Here is a 26,073-nt window from a genome sequence, read left to right as displayed (position 1 = left end):
CAACGGCAACAGCAAATTAGGTGGTAATTTTGGCTGTGGGGGTCATGGGGGCTGTGGGTTGTGCACCCCAACCTTAGGCACTGAATTGAGCAGCTCTTCCTTTTAGTTCATGCTTGCAGATTTCCTTCTTGGGATGAAGGTGGGGAAATATGTAGGAGAAGTGAGCAGTTCTAACAGTTGCTTGCCTTCTAGCATTGGCAGATCACTCCTATGATCCCAGCACTTCAGACATTGTCTTGGCTTCCCCAGACAATTGCACCTTATGCCCTTGGGTGTCTTGGCCTCCTCAAGCATCTCATCCCACGGTTTGATAACCTAATCCTGAAGTTACTGTGGATGACTTCTCATCCTGTATTGTATGCAGGAATAAGGCAATGTGTCTAAATCTTTCAAGTTGCGATCTGCAGCTAGTAGTGCCAACTAAATTAAAATTGTTACTGTCCAAATATTATTCATCTTTGGAAGCCTAATTAATAGCCAGAAACATAAATAACAACATGGTACATGTCATGAAGTATATTTATGAAAAGTCACCTTTATTTGGTCTTACATTATTTTTAGTTTTCAGCACTTGGTCCCTTTCACTCATGTGGTAATTGATCACAAATACTACCATTAACCTTTCTTTCCAACCAGAGTGATCTTTTTGCTGAATTGCCAAAAGAGGAAGATGTGGTAGAAAGAGAAGCACAGGTCCCAATAAATGATGGTGAGGATTTTTGGAACTTGGAACAGACTGAACTGTGAAGGTTTCCTATGAGTAATAGACCAGTGTTAATCAGGAATGCTGGGCATGTGCATATTGGAGTGTATGATGTGTCCAGAGAATCCAGGGAGCTGCGGCTTTAGTCTTGAATATAACTTTTCTTGCACTCATGGTTGTGAGAAAAAGCTTTCATTTATGAAAATGTCATCCCCGGTATTGGATACAAACTTTGATAACAAACTCTTGATAACTGATATTGTTAAAAGATTGTTTCACTTCTTGAATTAATGGGTTTTCATTGGTGTACTGGTCAGTGAGGAAAAATAGCCAATTATATTTATAGGTTGTGAGTCAGATAGTTCTTCTAACAGAAAACTCCGATGGTGTATTGAAAGTAGAAATTCTGGTTTTCTCCAATTCACTCTTCCCAAAATGTGTTAGCATCCAAAAGCCAGTCACTGCTGGGGCAGCATTTATCTTTTGTTCAGTGAGAAACTGTTCTTTGAGAAACATAGGGCACAACCCTATACATGTTTAGTCAGAAAAAAGTCCTACAACTTCCAGCATACCCCAGTCCACATGGCTAGCTGGGGCATGCTGGGAGTTGTAGGACTTTTGTGCGTGTCTAAACAAGCATAGGATTGCACTGTATAAACTTATAATACAAATATTCTTTCCATGATTTGCACATCATCAGTTTTACTTAGTCATCTTTCTTGCACACACAGCCATTTCCACAGTAAAAATTTAACTGGCTTGTTATTTGCTTTGGGCTCAATTTGAGGTGCTAGTGATGACCCTTAAGTAGCCTGAGCCTCTATCCTATCATGGCCCCTTATAGCAATGTTGTTTCACATCCTTCAAAATAGCCAAATTGTCATCTGAGTGATTCAGTTATTGCAATGTCTGATTGTTGCAATACTGCCATATAGTCCAGAAAGCTGAAATTTGAGACTGATGTAGACCTGATCCTTAGAAAAGATTGAATTTGGAATCTTCTGCTTTATTTGTAGCTTTCGCCAAATGTAAAATTCACACAAGAATAAAACATTGCATTTCTGCACAGTGTAACACACATATATTTAAAAAAGAATCAACAGTATGTATACAATTTATATACATTGAACTGAGTATAATTCAGATGATAAATTGCTGTTTAACAAACAGAACAGTCTATTTTTCAGACTCTCACCTCAGTCTAGTTCTAAGTGCACTTTTAAAAGGGTTTTACACATACTAGTTCTGTAGGAATATGCATGCACTTCAGAATGCGTGTCTTGTTGAAAGCATTGCACTATGGATAGTCGGCATTCATACCTGGATGCCAATCCTGATGAGCATTTGAATGCTCATTGACGTTGTGCCCGCAGCTATGGGCTGTGTGGGATCTGTGTTTCTTGTTCACACACTCTTACTAGATTTGATGAGGGAAGGGTTAAGTAGCAACGCAGTATGTGAATCTGTGTTTGCTGAATGCAAGCTTCGTGCACGGGTGTATATATAAGGACATAAGACCCTTGCTGTATCGGACCAAAGACCTATCTAGTCCAGTATGTGTGTAGCTAGTGGACACAATCCTGCTCCCTCCTCTAGTTCACTGAACTGGTTGGGGGAGAGTCTGAATACTCCTAAAATCTGCCTTGTATTAGTGACCGATGCATATCAAGCCATGGTGCAGGTCAGATGTCATTCTTATCTATGGCAGATTAGCCTCCTCACATTTGAAGCAGCTTCTGAATGGAGGAGCAAGGGGTTGTCATGTCAGCCGGGAAGGAAAATGTGAAAATAGGAGAAGCTAGATGTGTCAGACTTCACTTCCCATGATCTCCCCCACACAACACACACATGTGCCATTAACGTTCTACAGGAAAACATGCTCCTTCTAGTGTTCAAGGTTATAGTTGATCAGAATGAACTATGTGAAATAAATGTTTTGTGTTTTCAATTTGACACTTTTTCTATATTCTTTAGAACCATCATCAAAAGCTCTGAGGAAAGTTCCTGCTGGAGCAGTTTCTCTCTTTCCAGGTATGAGCAATCTAGAGTTGATCTAAAATGGTGGTTTGCAAACTTTCTACCTTCAAGTCAACTTCTCTGTCACAGACTCCTGCCTGTGCATTGTACAAGATTCCAGGGCATGCTCTAGGGCACCTGTAGATCGTTCAGTCCAATCAGTCATTGATACTTTAGTTTATTTGAGCAACTGGCATTGAAACTTTCTACCAGCAAGAATACTTTCTCAACACAGACATTTCTGCTTAATAAACCTTACATGACAGCCACAGAATTTCTGTCCATTGTAGTATATTCTGTGATGCACAGTCAATTTACATGGAACACTGGCCAGGCCTGTTGGGCTTTATTGGGCTTTGCATGAACCAAGAAGGCACCCAGAGGATGCACAATGCTCTTTTATGGCTGTGGGTTGCATGGGAACGGTGGAATACATTTTATTTATAAAAGGTAAGACTTGGTGGTGTATTAATTAAAATAGTGACAATAGGAGTGGTGGATAGGATGGTTTTCACTGACGTTTTACTTGATTACGTTTTTGTCCTGCCCTTCTACCAAGGAACTCGGGATAGCATACAATACGTAGTGTCTCCCTCTCCCCAAATTCCCAAAACAACTTGGAGAAGTAGGTTAGGGTGCAAGAGAGTTACCAGCCTCCAGTCTCTGTCAAACCCCTAGCCACTACATCCTCAAGGCTTTCTTTTCTGATCTGCTCATTGAGGAACCCTTGATAAGCTTCCAAGAAACACAGTTTGAAAACAGTAAGTTTCAATAGTATTTGGGAGAGGCATCCCTAGTTGGTCCTTCTTGCCTTGAACTTCTATTGTTGACTTAGCAAGTCCAAATAACATTGTCATGGGTGCCTCTTACTTCTACATGCTGTGTCTGTAAGAATGGTATTCACTTGATACTGTTTGTCTTCCTTACTGAAGTGGGAGACTTTTTTCTCCCTCTCACATAATATTAGAAGCTTTAGTTTTAGTAAGAAACTAAAAAATGGCCAGTTCAATTTAAGGAATAATATTGAGCTACATTATTTTGTAACCCTGTAAGGTATGTGAAGCTCTTTGAACACTTGAAAGCACTGCAAATCCTTCATTGTGATGACTATTTGAAGAATACAAATAGTTTATGTACACCAGTTGCTGGGGAGCATGGGCAGGAGGGTGCTCTTGTGTCCTGCTTGTGGGTTCCTAGTCAACAGCTGGTTGGCCACTGTGTGAACGGAATGCTGGACTAGATGGACCCTTGGTCTGATGGAGCAGGGCTCTTCTTATGTTCTTATTTACTTGATATTTCTAAAAATGCCTGCACAGATCTCTGAAAAAGTGCCTGCAGAGATCTCCAAGACAAATCCTGTGACTGGTGACGTGTTTGATATGTAGTACTTCTTATGGATATATACTGAAACATTTCAGCTCTATCTGCATTATCTCTGATTAATTTCAAGGTTTCAGGTTTTGGATATGCATGATATTCTTAGGGAGTGTCTCAGAAGTCCTGAACTTTACAAAAGGGGCAGAAACTCTAGTTCTTCATTAAGACCCCCAGGGGTCAGAGTTTTTAACCTTTAATCCATTCAAGTTCTTTTTTTAGTAGGATTCTGTCATTTGTAGAATTTTTTTTGTGAAGCCCCAAACCCAATATCTTTTGCAGAGTGATTTTGTTCACCCAAGGGGGTGCTAAAACACATTGGGCTACTTCAGGGAATAAAACTATTTTTTTCAACATTGCAAGACTTCACCTCTTCATTGTATTGGGTTATTTTGGATGTTCTCCAGTTTTGTCTGACCCCGCTAACAATGCACAATAGGGAGGTATCAGCAGGCCAGGAGGAACCCTGAGGTTTGCAGAAGTACAAACATTTTTTTTTAGAAAAAAGTAATGGGAGGCACCCCAAAAGAGCCAGTGAGGACTGATCATGTATGGTGGCTATAGAATGCTGACTGACTAGGTGGGTGGGAGGAGTGGCAATGGAATTCCACCATTGGAATCTTGAACAGGGAGCATTCCACACTTGAACACCTCATTGGCGGTCCCATTTGTTGTTTCTATATTCATACGGTTCTCTTGAAACTCATCCAAACAAGATGTTTTGTCTTGCTAATGTTTCTTGTTAATCACTGCTGATCTTCAGTTTCAGATCTTAATGTCCATAATGATTTAAAAAGCAAATTCCAAAACCTGTCCTTATTTTGTCCTATGTTTGCATCTGATAGATAGGAAAATGGTTTGTAAGTGAAATAGCAATTAATTGGCTGCAACCAAGACAGCTTTAGGAACTCCAGTTAAATAATAGATGACCATGTCTGTCCTCTGTTTATAGGTAGTGATGATGTGTTTAGCTCCTCCTCATTTCTAATGGAGAAAGAGGATAAGCTGACAGAACCAATCACAGATAGAGCCCCCAAACTACATGAAAGTATTGGCCTCTTTGATGATGATGATGATGATTTTGAATCAAATAAGAAAAGCTCAATTTCAGGTAAGGTTCTATATTTAATTCCTTGAATTCCTTTTCCGCTCATTCTCTTCTACCAAATAACTCTTTTGTGGAACATCATCTTGCTCTTCCTGCTCAAGAACCTTGCTTGGGGTAGAAGTGCCGGGGAAGTCTTAATTAGAGCAATGGGAGTTAGAAGAGTTGGAGTACCCGTGGTTATTTAATAATGCACTCAATGGTCCCAAGTCACTCCTTATATCAAAAACTGGCACTTCTTTAACAGCTCTGCTTCTGTGCTTTAACAGTAGTTAAACATGCAGAAATCTAGCAGGTGAAACTTCTTGGCATGAAGGTAAAGTGATGGGGAAAGCTTCACCTGTAATGTTTATGTACAATGAGTTGCTGATAAAAGGGTCTTGACACATTAGGCAGTGATCATGGATTTGTGGTCACCTGAATTAAATTCGCCCATGCTTGTCCATTTTAGTTCACTGATTCCCAAGATGTCGATGTTCAATCTTGCCATCTCATGTTTGACCACCTCCAGCTTACCTTGATTCATTGATCTGACATTCCAGGTTCCTAAACAATATTGTTCTTTACAGCATCGGACTTTCTTTTCACCACCAGACACATCCACAGCTGAGTGTCCTTTCGGCTTTGGCCCAGCCGCTTCACTCTTTCTGGCACTACTTGGAAATTCCCTCTGCTCTTCCCCAGTAGTATATTGGACACCTTCCGACCTGAGGGGCTCATCTTCCGGCATCATATCTTTGAGCCTTGTGATACGTTCCATGGGGTTTTCTTGGCAAGAATACTGGAGTGGGTTGCCATTTCCTTCTCCAGTGGACCACATTTTGTCAGAACTCTCTGCCATGACCTGTCTGTCTTGGGTGGCCCTGCACGGCAGGCAAGAATCCCTTAGAAGAAATGGAGTAGCACTCATAGTCAACAAAAGGGAGGGAAAAGCAGTACTGGGGTACAATCTCAAAAACAATAGAATGATCTCAGTACGAATCCAAGGCAAACCACTCAACATCACAGTAATTCAAGTCTATGCCCCAACCACTGAGGCCAAAGAAGCTGAGGTTGATCGGTCCTATGAAGACCTACAACACCTTCTAGAACTAACACCAAAAAAAGATGTCCTCTTCATCAGGGGATTGGAATGCTAAAGTAGGAAGTCAAGAAATCACTGGGGTAACAGGCAAGCATGGCCTTGGTGTACAAAATGAAGCAGGACAAAGACTAATAGCGTTTTGCCAAGAGAACACGCTGATCATAACAAACACTCTTTTCCAACAGCACAAGAGGCGACTCTACACATGGACATCACCAGATGGTCAATATTGAAATCAGATTGATTATGTCCTTTGCAGCCAAAGATGGAGAAGCTCTATATAGTCAGTAAAAACAAGACCTGGAGCTGACTGTGGCTCAGATCATGAGCTTCTTATTGCAAAATTTCGGCTTAAATTGAAGAACGTAGGGAAAACCACTAAACCATTCAGGTATGACCTAAATCATATCCCTTATGAATATACAGTGGAGGTGAGGAATAGATTTAAGGGATTAGACCTGATAGACAGAGTGCCTGAGGAGCTATGGACGGAGGTCCGTAACATTGTTCAGGAGGCAGCAACTCAATCCATCCCAAAGAAAAAGAAATGCAAGAAAGCAAAGTGGCTGTCTGATGAGGCTTTACATGTAGCTGAGGAAAGAAGAGAAGCGAAAAGCAAGGGAGAAAGGGGAAGATATATCCAACTGAATGCAGAGTTCCAGAGAATAGCAAGGAGAGACAAGAAGGCCTTCTTAAATGAACAATGCAAAGAAATCGAGGAAAACAACAGAATGGGAAAGACTAGAGATCTTTTGAAAAAATCAGAGATCTCAAGGGAACGTTTTGTGCAAAGACGGGCATGATAAAGGACAAAGAAGGCAGGGACCTAACAGAAGCAGATGAGAGTAAGAAGAGGTGGAATGTATACACAGAAGAACTATACAGGAAAGATCTGAATGTCCCTGATAGCCATGACAGTGCGGTCACTGAATTTGAGCCGGACATCCTCGAGAGTGAAGTCAAGTGGGCCTTAGGAAGCATTACTAACAAGAAAGCTAGCGGAGATGACAGTCTTCCAGCTGAGCTATTTAAGATCCTAAAAGAAGATGCAGTTAAAGTGCTGCACTGAATATGCCAGCCAATTTTGAACACTCAACAGTGGCCACAAGACTGGAAAAGGTCAGTTTACATTCCAATTCCAAAGAAGGGCAACGCCAAAGAGTGTTCAAACTACCGCACAATTGCGCTCATTTCACATGCCAGCAAGGTGATGCTCAAAATCCTACAAGCTAGGCTTCAGCAGTATGCGAACCGAGAACTACCGGAAGTACAAGCTGGGTTTCGAAGAGGCAGAGGAACTAGAGATCAAATCGCCAACTTTCGCTGGATCATGGAGAAAGCAAGAGAATTCCAGAAAAACGTCTATTTCTGCTTCATTGACTATGCTAAAGCCTTTGATTGTGTGGATCACAACAAACTGTGGCAAATTCTGAAAGAGATGGGAGTACCAGACCACCTTACCTGTCTCCTGAGAAACCTGTATGAGGGTCAAGAAGCAACAGTAAGAACCAGACATGGAACAACCGATTGGTTCAAAATTGGGAAAGGAGTACGACAAGGCTGCATATTGTCGCCCTGCTTATTTAACTTATATGCAGAGTACATCATGAGAAACGCCGGGTTGGATGAATCACAGGATGGAATTAAGATTGCCAGGAGAATTATCAACAACCTCAGATATGCAGATGATACCACCCTAATGTCAGAAAGCAAAGAGGATCTAAAGAGCCTCTTGTTGAGGGTGAAAGAGGAGAGTGCAAAAGCTGGTTTGAAACTCAACATTAAGAAAACGAAGATCATGGCATCTGGCCCCATCACTTCCTGGCATATAGAAGGGGAAGAAATGGAAGCAGTGACAGATGTTATTTTCTTGGGCTCCAAGATCACCGCAGACGGTGACTGTAGCCATGAAATTAAAAGACGCTTGCTCCTTGGGAGGAAAGTGATGGCAAACCTTGACAGCATAGTAAGAAGCAGAGACATCACCTTGCCAACAAAGGTCTGTATAATCAAAGCAATGGTTTTCCCAGTAGTAATGTGTGGCTGTGAGAGCTGGACTATAAGGAAAGCTGAGTGCCAAAGAATCGATGCTTTCAAACTGTGGTGCTGGAGAAGACTCTTACGAGTCCCCTGGACTGCAAGGAGGTCAAATCAGTCAATCCTAAAGAAAATCAACCCGGAGTGCTCATTGGAAGGACAGATATTGAAGCTGAAGCTGAAATATTTTGGCCACCTAATGCGAAGAGAAAACTCTCTGGAAAAGACCCTGATGCTGGGAAAGACTGAAGGCAAAAGGAGAAGGGGACGGCAGAGGATGAGATGGCTAGATAGCATCACCGATGCAATGAATATGAACTTGAGCACACTCCGGGAGAGAGCGCAGGACAGGAAGGCCTGGCGTGCTATGGTCCATGGGGTCACGAAGAGTCGGACACGACTGAACGACTGAACAACAACAACATGGCTTTGTGACAGTGCACACTTGACCATAAGCTACAGGCAGCCCTGTCTTTCTGATGAGTGCACCACTATCACACACATTAATAAATTAATGTTTGTCTCACTCATGCACTGTATTTAGTGTCCACATAAAACTGTGATGTGTGACGCTCACAAGTAGGATCAGGTTTTTTTGTTTCTTTCCTCAGCTTGCGAGATCCCTCCTTGGTTGTGTTTTATGTTACATCGTTATGTCGTATGTTGTGTGCATAACATGGGTCTTGACACATTAGGCAACGTGTTTTCTTTTACACACACACACACACACACACACACTAGCATTACTACTTCAGTGTTTTTAATAGTTGACTTCTTATATAGTTAGTGACTTTGTTCCCAAAGTGAACATTTGTATCTTGCTTTTAAACAGCCAAATCTGCAGCTGATCTCTTTGATGTTGAGAAGGATCTATTCAAGGAAAAGCGCAACATTCCCAATGTTGTAAGCAATATAGCTAAAGAAGATAAAGAACTGATAGCAGGAGACAAGGTAATTAAACAGAATCACAAATGCTAAATAATTACTGCTTTGAGCTCTTGCTCTGGAGAAGCCTGTCTCAACTTTGGCATTCAAGTCAGCCTGGATGCAAGAGACTTTAACAAAAAGTATCCAGCAGATGTGTTGCAATCGGTTAGAGTCCTTCGGACTGGGGCAGAGAGAGGCAGAACAACTTGGCTGGGTGATGCGGAGTGAATGCACTCATACCAGAGAAGTTTTTTTTTTTGCTGCCACTGTTGTATTCTAACTGCAGAGCCTGCTCATACGGTGCTCACTTGGATTCATCTAGAGTCTTCCACCACTTGCACTCCAGTCCTAGTTTTTGACAGCTCTTCAATTGATACCTCAATTCTGCTGAAATGCAAGGAGATGCCTCTTTACAAAGCAGCACAGGAAACTTAGAAGCAGCTGTCCATGGCCTGGACCAGGGACAGGCAAAGTGGTACCTGCAGGCACCAAAGTGCCTCCAGACTTCTTCCTTGGTGCCCATCGAAGACTCCATAATCCTCCCAATTTTTATTTCAAAAATATTTTTATATTTTCTTACTGGCAGCAAGGATTGCTTCAAAGCAAGGTGGGAACCGCTGCCTGCTGCCATCTTAATTTCCCATGAATGCCTCTGGGCAGGTTATGGACAGTTTCTCAAATATCCAAGTGCGCCCATGGGCCCAGAAGACTGCCTACCCCTGGCATAGGCCACAGAGGCCCACAGTATTGTCCCTTACTCATCGACAAGAGTTCTGGAAACCAACAGTTCATAGATCTAATTAGCCTGTCACCTGTGGAGGTTCTAAAATGCAACAATCCATGCCTATAAAAGGTAATGATCTGATCACATCTAGGGAGCCAAAATGACATACTGTCCTTCAGATTGCCTGTCAGTGTGGCTTGCTACATGTGTGGTGCCAATAACGCACCAAAAACCCTCTGTTTGCCACAGTGGCCCAGATTCAATTAAGCTGTGGGATGGCAGGTACACCAGCAACCACTCCCTGCCAAACTATCTGAGGTCCCCAAGACAAAGTACATTGTTAATAGGTTAGCAGCTCTCAGTGCTTACAAAAAGAGATGGTATCCCTGCAGACAGTCTTGACTCTATTCCATTAGTGGAGCACTGAGCATCTGGTTGGAACAAGCTGGGCCAGTGGAAGCCCTTGTTATCATCCAGATGGTTCTGTGTTGCATACTGCTGCAGAACAAATTGTGCAAAATGAAGTTAGTACTTGCCCTTGATCCTTCATTAATAAGCATCAGTCCAAGGCTGTAAGCAGTTTTGATGTTATGTTATCATATCCTGGGGCTCTAGAGGGGACCCTACCCACAATTGTCAGTTATCTTCCTCTTTTTAGCTTACTTTCTCTACTCAGTGACATACTTCTCCCTGTCCTCCATTATCCCAGTGGTAGTTCTAGCTCCTATGCCATGACACACAGTCCATGGAAGAGATTCTTTTCCTGTGCCTGCAGGATCCAACCATACTTGGCTTTCGCCAAAGGGCAATCCTTAAAATGCCTTTCGGCTCTCCCCAAATGACATATCTCCTCAATTTCTGCCACCCCTTTCTTACAGGGGGACAAAGCCATCTACTTTCACGCAGCCTGACTGAGACATGGGGAGTAATACCTGCTCCTCAGTCACATACAAACAAATAGTGATTAACTGTGACATCAAACAATGGGAGAGAGGGTTAATGCATAACATAACAAAAGCTAGCCATCTAGCTCAATATAAATAACCAGACTGTTATTGCAAAGCTATATGGCTGAAAGTTGGTATAATTCTAACATACAACCACAGCCCAGGCTTAAGGGCTACTTCAGAGCATTCTCTTTGTTTTCTTTCTGGCATGCTGCCTTGCCGTTGGGGCTGGGGTACTTGCTATCGGGCTGAATTCAAAAGTGTTGGAGGCTGTTGGGGATGCTGTTCTCTCTTGTCCCGCTTGGAGGGGGATGTGTATGTACAGTCTGAAATAGCAGCTCACAGATGGTACCAACTGGGGAGAGGGCTGGAGGGAGCAACACACCTTCCTGTGGCCAGCATTTGCTTGCCGCCTTTACTTCCCACACACCATATGGCCTTCTGTTATGTGAAAAAAACATAAATATTGTGTGTCCCTGGGCTTGGCATTTCACTTCCACATTTCCTGTAAAAATGGCCCAGCATGGTTGATAGTAATTCCAAAGTAGATTGGTCATGACAATTTGCAAAAACCTTACAGACTGGCATAAGTGTGTATATGTGTGTTTGTGTATTTTTAAGAGTCAGCCATCTTCTGCTGAAAACATCAAACCTTTAACTCGGACACCTTCAAAAGGCCTGAAAAGCCTGTTCTCTGATGAGGAGGATTCTGAAGTAAGTTCTTAACCATTCAACTCTGCACCAACCCAATTGTGCAGCAAACCTCTGGGTGAACATACTATAGATGTCCTGGACGTTGTGTGTTTCTCCTTGTATTATCTGAAGCCTCCAGCTGTGATTGACTCAGTGTCTGATCAGCTGTGTTCTTGAAGGCGAAGAGTATAAGCTATTCATGAGGAGTAACAATTAGGGTATGAATATTAATAGTGTTAACAGCGTTATGGCTCAATTTGCTATACACTGATCTAGAATACTTAAATATGGAGAAGTGGGTTGAAAAAGTGTAAGAAAGGTATGCAGGGTTATGCAGATAGTGTGATCTCAGTTTCTTGGAAGTGATACAGAACAAATTTCTGAAAAGTTTATTGGGTTTGATCCAAGGTACTCCAGCCATAGTGCTTTGAGCTGATGTTGGTATGCCCTCTATTAAGGCTAGAATACATAAGAGACTGTTGATATACTATCTAGAGGGGAAGCAAATGCCTGATTATAGGCCGCCAAAATTATGCTTTCAGGAACAACTTAGGCCCAAAAATCTGGAAAGAGGTGTGAAGAACTGTCAGAGGATTATGACCTCACATTTAAGACATTAGGAACAACTGACTTTGGAGGGATTAAAAAAACTGATTAAGGATAAGTTGTTCAGCAAAGATTGCAACTGGGATATAGAAAAAGTAGCAGATACCAGGTTTTCTCTATGGTATAAGCATATGAAAGTAAATCACACTCGGCAGCATGAGCTTACATTTCCTTTATTAAGACAGACTTTTACCAAGCTGCACTTTCAAACTATGCCTGTTTGGAAGGAAGGTTCCTTAAAATTCCATGGGACCAACTTCTCTCTGTCTGTGGGTGACAGGAAGTGGAGGATATCTGTCTTTATGTCCTGTTCAGCCCATTGTATAGGGCACTTAGAGAGATATTTTTTTCCTGTATTTTTTCTTGTCCTGAGATTTTGAGAGAATTTGTATGCTTTTGGCTGATCGGAACAAATATGTTATGTGCCAAGTTTCATTATTTGCAATAGCTGCTTTTAAAATTAGACAGAATTATTTATAATAATAATTACTAGTGGAGGAGATTATTTGATTTGATCCTTTACTGTGTATTTGTTTGGGGGTTTTCCCCCGTTTTTCTCTCCTGTTTTGTGATGACCTTTGGTTTTAAGCAAATAAAGATTGCTGTTGTGTAAATATAGAGGTAGTTTGAAAAAAATGTGAGGATTTTGCTTTAACAAATCAAACACAAGTTGGGGTGGGAGCAGGCTTTGCAGTATACAGCAGGGAACAGGCTGTGCTTGTGGGAGAGAATGGGGCATATGCCCTCCTGTCAGCCCAGTCAAATCCATGCTTCCGTCCTCAATTCTCAGCTGTGAGCTCAGCAGCTGCACTGTTTTGAGTAGACGAAAAGGAATGCTCCCAAGCCCCTGCTGCTTGCCTTGAAATTAGGGCTTAGCTGTGTGGTCAGCAGAGCTCCAACTTGGGTAGAGGAAATGGAACATAAATGCACTCCTTTCCTTCTACCCAAATGTGCCAGGGTTCATTTGAGCTCCAACCCACATGCAAGCTGTGAGGCCTTGAGTTTCCTTCTAACTAACATAATTTTCTCCCTTGGCAGACCTGGGGCCAACTTCTGTCCTCAGCATTCCTGCCAAGATCCCTAAAAGCTTGAGGGATTTGCACACGAACCAACTTCTCATCACTATGACTTTGACGGGAAATAGACACCGTTATGATCCTCTAGTATTTTTCTGCAATGCTATGGAGTCTCTCACAGAGACCCTCTCCTACTCTGCCGAGTCCCCAATTTGTCATCTTTGATGTTGAAGGTGGATGCTGAAGGTTCCAAATGAGTAGATGCATTTCTTTAAAAATTGCTAAACGCAACTTTCTTTTATATCCAACAGGATTTGTTTTCTTCTAATCAATCCATAAACGCAAAGAACTCATCTTTATCTAGCAAAGTGACAACAAAAACACCACTGTCTCTGTTTGAGGATGAGGATGAAGAGGTAGGTGGTGTCTGAAAACAGCTAGATCTCACTTCAGAGTATAGTATGCCTTAATGCGGGCCTGCATGACATCATGCCTGTAGGCTGACAGTGTGGCCCCTGGGAAATTCTAAACTTAAAACACATGAAGATAAAATCAGAATTATTGACTGTCAAACTTCTCCATTTCAGAAGCCTGTCAAAAGTACGTAATGAGTAGGGGTAGGATTCAGAGACATTTGATGGAATTGATGCCAGCTTTTCTGGTGAGGTGGCTTGTTATGCTGCATGCCTTGTCTGCATCTGAGACTCTTTCTGTGGTGGTAGAATGGGGAGGGAGGGAGAGAGACACAGACAGTCTGTACTGTTAACAGACTTTAGCAAGGAGGAGCAGAGATAAGAATTGGGGTGGGAATGGAAAAAGAAACAGGGCAAAAAAGAGAATGAAGGAAGAGAAGGGGCTATAAGTGAAAACTGGTATTGAGAAAAGAGTGTTATGGGGGCTATAGATGGAGAATCCAGTATCTCTGTGGTCCACCCAATCAAGGAGGAACAACTAAAATTTTTGGGGCCCATCAAGCAGCCTTAGGGGGACTGTCACCAAGGCTACTCAGTCTCTCTGATATGGGAAATAGCTTGGGAGCAACCAACACTCTGTTGCGCTCCCCACCCCTATAACAACCTAGCTGCCTCCTGCTGCCATATCTTCCTCTGTCCTCTACTGTTCTAATGGCTGGTCTCTGTATCCTTCCACCTTTCTATCCTTTTTTAAAACACATTTCTGCTGTTAGGAATATATACATCAACTTGAGAATTCCAGTTGCCTTTTAGAAGCTTCTAGTCCTGATGGTTGCTTAGAAACTAGAAAGGACTTGGGTGAAATTTCTAGCAGTGGTGGGACAGGAACTATTTTTTGAAGGTACACATCTCCTTTCATCAGTCCTTCATCCTATAAACTAGGATGGGGTGCGTTAGGGTATTTTAGAAAATGTTTTTATTGTAGAATTTTATTGTTTTAAACTGTTTTATTATACGCTGTACATCGCTCAGAGTGGCTGGGTGACCAGCCAGATGGGCGATTAATAAATTTAATAATAATAATAAATATAAACTAACTTCCATATTTTTCTGTGGTTTCTAATACTATTCCAGTGGCTATTTTAGTCTGTGTTTGACTCTTCACAATTTCAGAAGCTGTGATTGGCCTCTCCTTCACTTCCCCCAACACATTGTTCATAAAGAGCATTAACAGGCATGTCTACCTGTATAGCTTATTCCAGTCTGGATTTTTTACTACAACCCAAAATCCACAGTCAAAATGTCACAGAAGTGACAAGCTTTCGAGTTCTCCAGAACATTCATCAGGCTAGATGGTACAAAAAAGTGGTGGTGGGGAATACAAAGATTCAGCCAGATGTTGTAGCCATGAAGTCTGCAGCTTAGGTTCAGTCTCAAGATGGAAATTGTCTCTCTTTACTGACTGGCCAAGTGCTTATGGAACAGTGAATGCTAACTTAAAAGTGTGTGTGAGCTGTGGCACTAAGCTTGCTCTGTTGGACAGCCATGACTATTGCCTTCTCTGTTTGGGTGAGGGGCACATTGTGGACATTTGCCCCTGTTGTCAGAAATGTATGAGACAAACATGCCAGAACAGGACCACCCACTTTTGGGTGACCTTGTAGGAACAAGCTCTTTTGGTGGCAGACTTTAGGGCCCACGCAGTCAAGCCCCATGGATGCTGGTCATGCGACTGTGCTTGATCTCTGCTTATCTCATTATTGATGGTTGAGTCTGTTCTTATGGCCCCCTGTGCTGTGTTGCAGACTCTAAAATGTTTGCAAGTATTATGGCTGTCTCCTAAAGCCACAGTAAGACACCAGCTACCTTGGATGCCACCCCACTGTGTTGCATCATCAAGTGTGACCTATCTTCCTCAGTACGAACACTGGCTTCAGTACTGGAACTTGCTATTGAGGCAGCTTCTTCAGATTCGAGCCAGCACCCTGACACTACTACTCAGCAGGCAGGAAAGAGAAAATTCCCTTCACATGGCTGCAGGGCAAACCTAAAAAAGAAAATGGGATCGGCCAGTGCCGTGGGGTGTGCCAACCCTAGAGGTGGAGACAGCTCCTTCTTGGTCTGCTGCTGCCACACAGGCAGTGGCAGGGGTGAACAACCATAATGTAGTGCTGTAGTAGAATAAGGTAGCCGTAGTTGAACAAGATTTGAGCCATCACATCCAACTCATGGCCCTCCTGATCTGTCAGGGCTGAATGAGGTTTCTGCCACACCTTTCCCCACTGCACTTCCACAGTGATCAAACACAGGCTTTGATTTCACCTGTGTCTCCATCCACAAACTATGCTCCCCTATGTTTGGAACCAGATTCTGCCATTTCAGTCATGCCGGACATGTTATCAATATGGACCACTGGGTACTTGTCATCATCCACATGGGATATGTTTCTTGTTTCCCCCAATGGCATTTTCTATTCAACCCATCCATCCCTTCCGTTAGAAGAGGAGGTCAAAACCCTTCATCCCAAGAGAGCAATAGAACCAGTGCTCCAGCCCAGAGACTTTGCAGGTTTTATTCAAAGTATTTCGCCGTCTTTGAGTGTACCGCTTGAGGGTAGGCCTCCTGCCAAAAATGTTTTCAGCATCTCGTATACGGTTCTAGATCAGGCATAGGCAACCTGGTGCCCTCTAGATGTTTTGGACTACAACTCCCATAACCCCTGACCGGGCTTACAAAAGTCATAGACCAAAACACGTGGAGGGCACCAGGTTGCCTACAAAGCTATTGCTTTGTTCAGGTACAGAACCCATATGCATGACTGCATAGACACTCAAAGAATGATAGTTATAGGCAAGCAACCCATTCAAAGTGTTGAGAGTTCGTTTAACTTTTACTATATATGTAACTACATATATAGTAAATATAGTAAATATATAGCCTAATTACATTCTGATTCTCTGCCTTGGTTAATATGTAGTTCAGCAGGGAAAACTACAGTTGGGGAAAGGGGTAGGTTTTTTTTATGTTACAGCAAATCAACTCTTCTTCTCTTTGTGTCTTTTAGGAACTCTTTGGGCCTGTGCCTAAGACAGAAGCGTCAAAACTGCCCCAAGAGAAAGCAACCAGTTCACTCTTTGGCAGTGATGAGGAGGTACCAAATACTGAGGTTGTTAAAGTGTGGCTGGCTTTATACATCTCAACTAGTTGAAACAAATATAATTTAGGAGAGAGTGTTCACTCTGTTGGCCTTAATTTTCAGTTCAGTGTTTGAGCTGTTTATGCTTGACATTTTTTTCAGTTGCCCTGCTTCTGAGTCAAAGTTGTAGAAGAGGTAATAATGGGTATTTTTTTCTCCTGAGATTCCAGAAAGAAGCAGTTGTCATCTGGGTAGTACCTTCTCATGGCTACTAGTTGCTAAGATGCTAAGCAGAGAGCCCTGTCTAGTCAGCTGGTAACAGTTGAGCTGTTGTGCTCACAAAAAAGTACACTTTAATTAAAAAAAAATAAGACCAGTGTTCTTTATTCTCTTGCCCCCTTCCTTAATACTAAGGGGCTTGAAGAAGGAATAAATTCAAAGGAAAGAGATGAAGTATAACGTACTGCAAGGTGCTATCACACTTTTTCTCCCCCCTGCCCCATCCACCTAAGGCAACCTGGCAGTGAACAAATCACATTTCCTCCTCTGGTCCCCTTGCCCAATCTTGAGGAACAAGATAGTCTCAGTTCAAATTGGCAGACCAGAGAATAGTTCTCCTGCACTGCTTTTGCTTTGAAAATTTGCGGGGCAACTTTCTTCTCCGATCAATCCTTTCTGTGGTCTGGAATCCAGGAATTCTCTAGATTGCAGCTCAGGGTTGTTGTCTGGACTTGTTGGGATGCTGTTTGCACTCTAAACTCACTGTAGTGATTATATTCAAACAACCCAGAGGGAGGGAGGAGTTCTCTTGTTTGCCAGGGCTATAATTTACAAAGAGAGAGTTCTTGTGGAAGCTAGGGAGAGAAGGCATTTCTCTCTGCAAGAAATCTGGTCTGTACCCACATTAGCAAATTTCTCCTCATCATTCTTACTCCCTTGTTATACATGTATATAAGGTATCATAAAGTTAACATTCTCTCCGTGTTTGTGTTTATAAACTACTTGCTATAGGACACACCCTAAGTATTACATTGCTTTTATACATCCCATAGGTACAGAGATAACCACCTATCTCTGTACTTTGGGAGAATGGGAAATTTTACTCATCTGTAAATACCAGTACTTGGTGGTGGCAGGGGGACATAATCGCTCTACTTCCTGGATTTCAAAACTCAGCTGAGCTGTGTGGTTCCAAAAAGTAAAAAGTTTCAAATTATATTGATATCTTTCTATTTTGTCCTTAATATTTTCTCCTATACATTATATTCTAGAAATATGTTGCGTTAAGTTTTTAATTGGGTTTGAGGCACTTAGCTTATTGAGCTAAGTCTGAGAAGCTAGGTAGCTCCTCCCCTTCGTATCCTAGCAACTTGACCCTACCTATAATCAATAGAAGGTGCTATCCAAACTGTGATGCCTGCCTCCCCTTGACATTTTAGAGAATGGAAATTCTACAGGCAAAGAAAGTCTCCACACCTTGCATTTCTATTAGAACTCCCTATGTAGTGTGGAACTTTTCAGTCCTTCAAGCCCTCCTCGCTGGCTCAAATTGTTGTTTCTTCTCAGGCATAAGCCATGATCTGGGGAAAAGAACTCTGCAGCAAACAAAATGCAAGAGAACATTTTATTTGGAAGATTGCTAATTTTATTATTCCTGCAACAATAAATTCTCCCTTGGAAGTTGTAGGACCAAGGGAACTCCTGAGGCTAGTGTAGAGTGCCTTGGGTCTGCATGCTTTGCACAATTTGGGACTGAAAAGAAAGAGGGAGGAAAGTCCCTTTATGGTCAGAGATGAGTGATTTAGGGACTCTCTTCTAAGAGAACTGTCCCTGTTAAACCCTTAAACCCATGTGGAGCCTCCTTGAGGCAACGTCAGGGGCGTTTAAAAGGGACAGATGCTCTCCTGCATGGAGTGAGTCTGTATTTCATTGATGGGCCTCCAGTTCAATCCATGGCAACTCCTGCTACAAGAGATTGTTTTAGCAAGGCTGTAAAGGAACCATTCTCAAATCTTTGTAGGCCACTGCCAGTCTGAGTAGACCAAACTGGACTAGACGGACCAATGATCTGACTGTGTAAGGCAGTTTCATGTGATCACATGGGAACTGTGCTACAGCTAAAATAAAACTGATGTTTATTTAATGTACCCAAGAAAGACAGATGCTATATATTTTATGGGGGTGTTTTAGTTTAAATTCCTAGAATGCTGTCTCACTGTTTTGGTAGCTTCTCAATTCATGTGAAAATTCAGTGATGCTTCTTGATATGTGCTTAACCCTGTGAGAACAAAAATGTTACGATTAACTGCTGTATTTTTAGGACCACTGGAATATTGGCCAAGAGGTCAAACCTGCCACTGAATGCAGCCAAAAGAGGGAACCTGCAAAGTCTACCTCTGCTATCAGCCACACTATTCAGAAGGGCCTCTTTGAGGAGGAAGGGGAAGAGGATTTGTTTGCTATCACTAAAGTCAGGTAAAATGTTTGGCATCAACGATGCATCTAGTAGTTTTCTTGGCAGTGGGTGCTGTACTATTTTACTTAAAACACCACATTTTTTTTCTTTAAGATGTAGGAGTAAGATTTCATGGCAAACATCTTTACACCATTTTTTGCAAACCAAGGATTTGGGCTGCTGTTACTTTCTTTCACTCAAGCACTAGAAGATCAGTGAGGGCAAGCTTTTGGGTGGGAAAAGGCCTCCTTGGGTAACAGCAATTTTTATTTTCCCCCAGAAAGTTCCAGCTTGTCTTCACCAGTGGGCAGAGTTCTCTCCCATTTTGAGACAAGAGATTCAGCTGAGACCTGCCTCCAAAAACTGATGGGAAGAGTAATTGTTGTGAGGATGTCTTCCTATCTTTGACAAGAAGGAATCTTCACAAAAAGTCCCTCAGTTTTCTTAGGATGATTTGAAGGGCTGCCCCCATGTGTCTGATGCTTTGCTAGGGACTGCTTTGAAGAACTAACCCTGGAAGAAGCTGGGCTTGGGAGCAGAAACCCAACCACAGTGGGGCACCCTTGGAGCATGAAGGTCCTGTGAGTGAGTGTATGTGTGTGGTGTTTTGGCCATCACCCCCAATTTTTTCAGGATCACCTCTTCAAAAAAGAGTAAGCCTGCAAATCTTATCTAGCTTGGATTTTAATCTGAGCTGGAGAAGAAGGGGCTCTTAATGCTCACCTTTCCTTTAACACTAGCATTATCAAGGCCCCAGAACTTGTTTCTGGTCCTGAGCCTGGAGACGTTTGCTGGAAACTGTACTAACAAATTCTTATAAAATTAGTTGAAGATATTTAGATTAACTTTGTTTAGTATTTAGTTTACCAAGAGTGCTCAGAAATGGATTTTACCTTATGTAAAATAGAGAAGCTGCTAATGACAAACCAGTGAGGATAACTGAACACTATTAGTTATCTTACGAAGTACAGGTACTTTGCTCTTAATCTGAAGGTGTTGACTTAACCAGTAAAGATTTTATAGGAAAGTGATATAGAGATCCACTGGCACAACTATAGAATTCTAGGTATTGCGAAGTTCAGGGCTACAGTTGAAAATATGGTGATAATATAGAGCAGGCTAAGATTTATGCAAGGCAATTGGCTATTTTCCATGATTAGGGACTCAGAGCTTGCCAAAATCATAACAAGCCTTTATTCCACTGAGTGGTAGCAATGGCCAAAATGTTGAAGTCCTGGCATTGTGCTATTGTTACAATCCACACACTTAGGTCAAGAACTCGATTTGACAACTTTATTTGGGTGATGTGCTTTGGTTTCTTCCTTATTTTCTTGCTGCAGCCAAAGAAAACCTCATAAAGCTGCTCTCCTATTTGAAGATGATGCTGTAAATGGAGACTCGCTCTTCAGCTTTCAACCATCCCATCTCCCATCTGGTGTCCAAGCAACAATGGTTCATGTACCACAAGTATGCACTATTCTAAAATTGGGAATTTCCAAACAATTTGTGCAAACCTATATTCCAGAGGCTCAGCAGCTCCCCTAATAACCACTTTATATCCTGCTTCCATGCAAGGGATGGAGATGTCTGCTGCAATTTTCTCTGCCTAATCAGCTAGTACCTGCTCTACACAATGCTTGTTCCAACCTTATACATTCAGTGATGACTGTGAAGGGAAGGCCAGGGAGCTACAGACTTTCTCCAGTTTGTAATTTATCCTCACATTTCTCTGTGAGAGACACCAAGCCCTTTTTGGGAAATCCTGGATTTAATGTAAAAACAAGAGTCTACTAACGTCTTCAAAAGAGTGATAATACATTCATTATGGTGGAAACTTTTGCGGACTAGAGTTCACAGTAAACGTCTGAGTCTTGGAGGGTGCAATCCTATCGGGATAGGCGCCGCCTCCGAACTTGGAGGTGAGCGCCTATCCAATGCAGGGCAGGAGAAGCGCGGAGGGGATCGTCCCCTCCATGTTTCAGCCGCCTTGCATTTGCGGCTGGACAGCCAATTTCAGCTGTCTAGCCACAGGAAGGTGGAGTGGGGGAAGTGTCTACTGGACGACACATAGGATGTGTCGTACTGGCATTTCTGCCTTCCGCGCCCCGGAACGCCCCATTTTCACTGCTCCACACTCCTCTTCCGAGCGTGGAGTGCAGGGCCGTTCTGAGCTGCCTGCGAGGCAGCACGGGAATGGGGGAAGGTCAGTTCTCAGGGAACCAACCTCGCAGCACAGGCTCCAGGGTCAGTTCCCGGAAACTGATGTATCCTTTGGCTGTCTAGCCGCTGACTAGCGGCCATAGGATTGTTCCTGAAGATACTATAAGGCTCAGTTTGTTTTGCAGCAAACACAACAAACATGGCTACCCTTCTGGATTAAATGTAATCTTATCATTAAGGCAGTCTTCACTGCGTCACTCTTATTGTCTGCATTTGGATGTCATGATAAACCATAGATAAATTACAGTTTGTTGGGTTTGGATGACACAGCAAGCCACAGTTAATAAAAAAAATGGAAGTGAGCACTTCCGAACTCCCAGGCACACTGGAGGAATTAGAAAATGCTCGACCTTTTTCTGTGTTGATCTGAATTCAACATCCCACCTCTGTACATACGCGTTTAACAGTCAAGCACTGTGTGCAAACCTCCCAAATCTCTCCTGGCCACAGGAGATTTGCAAGCAGTTCTTGACTGTTGAATGCATATGCCCAGGGGTGGGGTAAGTGGGCTACATGGACAAATAATGCTGGAGGTAGGGAGCTCACCCACCTTTGAGAGGACCCTTGGGGCAAGTGGGTCTTTGGGAGCTTCCCTCCCTCAGTGATTTGTGCCCCTGTAACCTCTTTCAGTCTTTGCCCATTTAATCTAATGGACCCATAGCACCCAGAATTCTTCTCCATCTCAGATTTTAATCTGAACTGGAGAAAAATTTGGGGGGTTGGAGTGCTTGCTTCTTTGAGGCAATTACAGGTTCCAGAAGCTTGTATCAGGGCCAGGCTCAGTGAGCTTCACTGACATCTCTAGTCGTAATTTACTATGGGTTAATACAGTTTAAACCCTCTACTTCTTTTTCTTAAATCCTTGTTGTCTTATATTCAGATATTGCTGAAAGTAACTTTCAAAATCTTGACAAACTGTAGTGAGTGCATTCAAAAGGTTTTTTTAATTACTAATTCATTGTTTATGAAGGAACATTGTTCCAGCATAATTTTTAAAAGATAATTATTCAGCCAGTGATGCCAAATTCTGCCGCTTCTACTTATTCAGATCATAATTCACATTTGTTCTAATACTTGAAACAAAGAACAAAAACTACAGGAGAGTTTTCTTTCAGATGCTGTCCAGGGCCCTACTTGGTCAAAGTAATATTTGAGCTCAGAAAGTATTCTTCTCTCCCTCACCCCTGCTGCCAGTCAGATTGGCTCTTGAAGTACTTCCCCACTAGCCTGTTGATTGGATCATTTTCTGGAGACATCTGGAATTGTGAAGTGGAGCCTCATGTTTCTCCTGTTCTTCTGCTTGAGGCCCTTTGCTTAATTTGTGGGGTGTGGCTGGTATATGAGGGATCCTGCCATGTAGATGTAGATGAGACTATCTGACCACCACCACCACCACTCTGCTGGGCTGGTGGCTATGGCTGGCTTCTCAGGTTGCAGCTCTCTTCTGTTCGCAGTGTTGAAATCAACAGGCTTTCTAATTGCATACGAAAAGGGACAGACTCCTCATCCTTTACTTCTTGGTCAACAGGTAGACTTGGTGGAAGCGCCTCAGAAGAAACTCGCAGAAGAGAAAGCAGGACCTTTGGATGAACCTGGTATGCTTCATGGTTGTGGTCTTGGAAGAAGAGATGTAGCAGAGCAGCAAAGGAATGAAAAAGTGAGGAAAACCTATTGATTTTAAGAAAAGCCCTGAAAAACGTTCATTTAGAAAGTATCTGTTCTGTGGCTAGTGGTATGCAATGGGCAGATTGTTGAAATTAGACCTAGGAGACTGATTCAAATTCCAGTTACGTTTGATTTGCATTACTGAAGTTACATTCTCTCAGCCAGATACCTCAGTTCCTTTAGATTTTAGGCAAGTCCTATACTAAAAATAGACTTAAAGTAGTATACAAACACTCAGTACAATATCAAAGTAGCATCTAAAAAAATAATATATTAAAACACGGTACTAGAAAAATAAAAAATGGCAGGAGGATTAGATAAAATCAGAGTCCAATGAATTGATAATCGGTAACCAGAAAAGGCTTTTTTGCTACAAAAATATTATTTTCCTCCAGCAGAAGCTGGTGGTTATCATAATCTATTTAGCACAATTGATATATATGACAGTTTATAGGATAATGTAAGCAAAAACACAGGTTCCTGCCCCAAGAACTTTGCAACCTAAATTTTGGTGGAGGTGAAAACAGGAGAGTGATGAGGGGAAGGAGAGAGATGCAACGGTATTAATTCCAAAATCCATGTTGCTGTAATACCTTTATTAGGTCAACTAAAAGATTACCAAAAAAAATTGTGCAAGCTTTCAAGATCCCCAGATCTCTTCTTCAAGCAAGCTGTTATAAAAGGTGTGTGTGTGTGTGGGGGGGAGGTGACTAGATGGTGAAGTCACATTGTCTGCAAGACCAGACTAGTTACTCCCAGGTGAAGTATGGGAGGAGGAGTCAGCAGGTCATGTGATAGTTACAGAAGGGGCTCTGCTGTCCCTGATAATGCTGGGAAGAAGGAGTAGGGGAATGTTTGATCCTCCATTTGGGGGAATACAAAGTCCAGCTCTTCTCAAGGGTGCATTCCATACTGGTTAGGCCCAAGCAGTGAGTCACTTCAAAGGTTGAAACCAAAGCCTTTTGTAGCTAGCGTCCAGGATATTTGAGATAATACTTTCTCCTATATGTATCTCCCATACATTGAAATCTAGTAGTGACAACTTATTGTAAGTGCCTACTACTGTAAAATTAATTATGGTGGCCAAACGGGCTCTTTCTGTTATAGCTGAGGATTATGGAACTGCCTCTCACAAGAAACCTGTCAGATCTGGGAGCACTGTCCATTTAAGACAGACTTAAAAGCTAATCTAAATAAAATGGCTTTCAGCTGTTGAATATGCTTATTAGAGTTTTAATTACTACTTGTCACTGATGTGTGAAATTATTTTATTGTTTTATTCATTATATTATTATTCTCTTTGAAAACATTTTATTAAAAGGCAGCTTATTTTTTCTAAATAAAATAGGCAGCAAAGGAGAGGAGGAGGCAGCTGGGACAGAAAGATTATCAACTGTCAAGGAGAGTAGGAGTATTTTTAGAGGTTGAGTCATGGTCTGAAATGAAAATTGAGAGAAGCTCATGGGAGCAGTATAGCACAGCAGCATGGACATATGGGAGGGTAAAGGATAGGGGTATATAGAATGAACTTGATAGAAACAGTGTAGTGGAAGCAAGAGAGGCAGCAGTGCTGGAGCTGATAAGATTTGTCTAGTAGGAGGCCACCACAATCACTGTGGGGGGAGAAATAAAGGCCCGTAAAGAAGGGGACAGTGACAGTAGTAGTGTTGGAGTGATGGGAAAGCCAGGTTTTGGTGGTGGCAAGTACTGGAGAGATTGAGAGAGGAAAAATCATTGAGAGTAGTAACTGGTTTTTGGGTCAGAAAGAACAAGTTCTAGATATAAGCAGGGACAGGAGAGGAAGTGTGAGATAACATTGAAAGTTCCACAGAGGGGTTGTTTGTTTGATTCCTGAGTGGGAACTACCATGGAAAAAGGTCCTACTTTTTTTGTAAAGTGAGGTTAAAATTGAATGAAGAAAAGCAGCACCCACAGATCTCTAGGGATAGGGAGAAGACACTCCAAAGTATACTTGGGTCTCAAAGCTTTAAACCAGCAACTTGAATTGGGCCTGGAAAAACCAGTGCAGATGAGCCAAGGTTAAAGTATTCTGCAGGTCATCATTTTAAAAAGCCACAGAATTCTGCACTAGTTGAAGCTTTGAAAACTTCATCAAAGGCAGCTGTAAATAGAGTGATTGCATTAATTTAATTGGAAGCTACCAATGTATGACCCCTTCATGGATCACTGTCTTGTTGTGGCAAAGGGGCTTGCGTAATTCATTGAAGCCATAAGCTATGCCGTGCAGGGCCACCCAAGACAGACAGGTCATGGCGGGGAGTTCTGACAAAATGTGGTCCACTGGAGAAGGAAATGGCGACCCACTCCAGTATTCTTGCCAAGAAAACCCCATGGAACGTATCACAAAGCTAAAAGATATGACGCCGGAAGATGAGCCCCTCAGGTCAGAAGGTGTCCAATATACTACTGGGGAAGAGCAGAGGGTATTTCCAAGTAGCACCAGAAAGAGTGAAGCAGCTGGGCCAAAGCCGAAAGGACACTCAGCTGTGGATGTGTCTGGTGGTGAAAAGAAAGTCCGATGCTGTAAAGAACTATATTGTTTAGGAACCTGGAATGTTAGATCAATGAATCAAGGTAAGCTGGAGGTGGTCAAACATGAGATGGCAAGATTGAACATCGACATCTTGGGAATCAGCGAACTAAAATGGATAAACATGGGCGAATTTAATTCAGGTGACCATCATATCTACTACTGTGGGCAAGAATCCCTTAGAAGAAATAGAGTAGCACTCATAGTCAATAAAAGGGTGGGAAAAGCAGTACTGGGGTAAAGTACTGGGAAAAGCAGTACTTCTCCCTTTCTCAAGGGAGAAAGGGGAAGATATATCCAAGTGAATGCAGAGTTCCAGAGAAAAGCAAGGAGAGACAAGAAGGCCTTCTTAAATGAACAATGCAAAGAAATCGAGGAAAACAATAGAATGGGAAAGACTA

At 42.3% G+C, this 26,073-nt stretch overlaps 1 protein-coding gene across 20 annotated transcripts in view; it reads left to right on the top strand.

The window, feature by feature from the left end:
• The window catches only part of LOC146350469 (WASH complex subunit 2C-like), an 86,842-nt gene that overhangs the window by 29,544 nt on the left and 31,225 nt on the right, over positions 1–26,073 (top strand). For 10 of the 20 annotated variants that reach the window (XM_084845068.1, XM_084845065.1, XM_084845057.1 and 7 more), the window contains 10 exons: positions 637–709; positions 2,678–2,734; positions 5,046–5,204; positions 9,152–9,270; positions 11,539–11,631; positions 13,544–13,648; positions 16,710–16,796; positions 19,102–19,256; positions 20,577–20,703; positions 22,985–23,113. In XM_084845068.1, the coding sequence (XP_084701194.1) occupies positions 637–709; positions 2,678–2,734; positions 5,046–5,204; positions 9,152–9,270; positions 11,539–11,631; positions 13,544–13,648; positions 16,710–16,796; positions 19,102–19,256; positions 20,577–20,703; positions 22,985–23,113 (1,104 nt within the window). Of the gene's footprint in view, positions 1–636; positions 710–2,677; positions 2,735–5,045; positions 5,205–9,151; positions 9,271–11,538; positions 11,632–13,543; positions 13,649–16,709; positions 16,812–19,101; positions 19,257–20,576; positions 20,704–22,984; positions 23,114–26,073 lie in introns of all 20 variants that reach the window. The other 10 variants (XM_084845067.1, XM_084845066.1, XM_084845063.1 and 7 more) reach the window with 1 other exon arrangement.

This window comes from Heloderma suspectum, chromosome 3, assembly GCF_057233095.1.
Source record: "Heloderma suspectum isolate Gila_16-S chromosome 3, 16-S_ref, whole genome shotgun sequence".
Lineage (NCBI taxonomy): Eukaryota > Metazoa > Chordata > Lepidosauria > Squamata > Helodermatidae > Heloderma > Heloderma suspectum.
The sequence above is the reverse complement of the archived record's forward strand: the minus strand, read 5'-3'. Positions and strand labels throughout refer to the sequence as shown.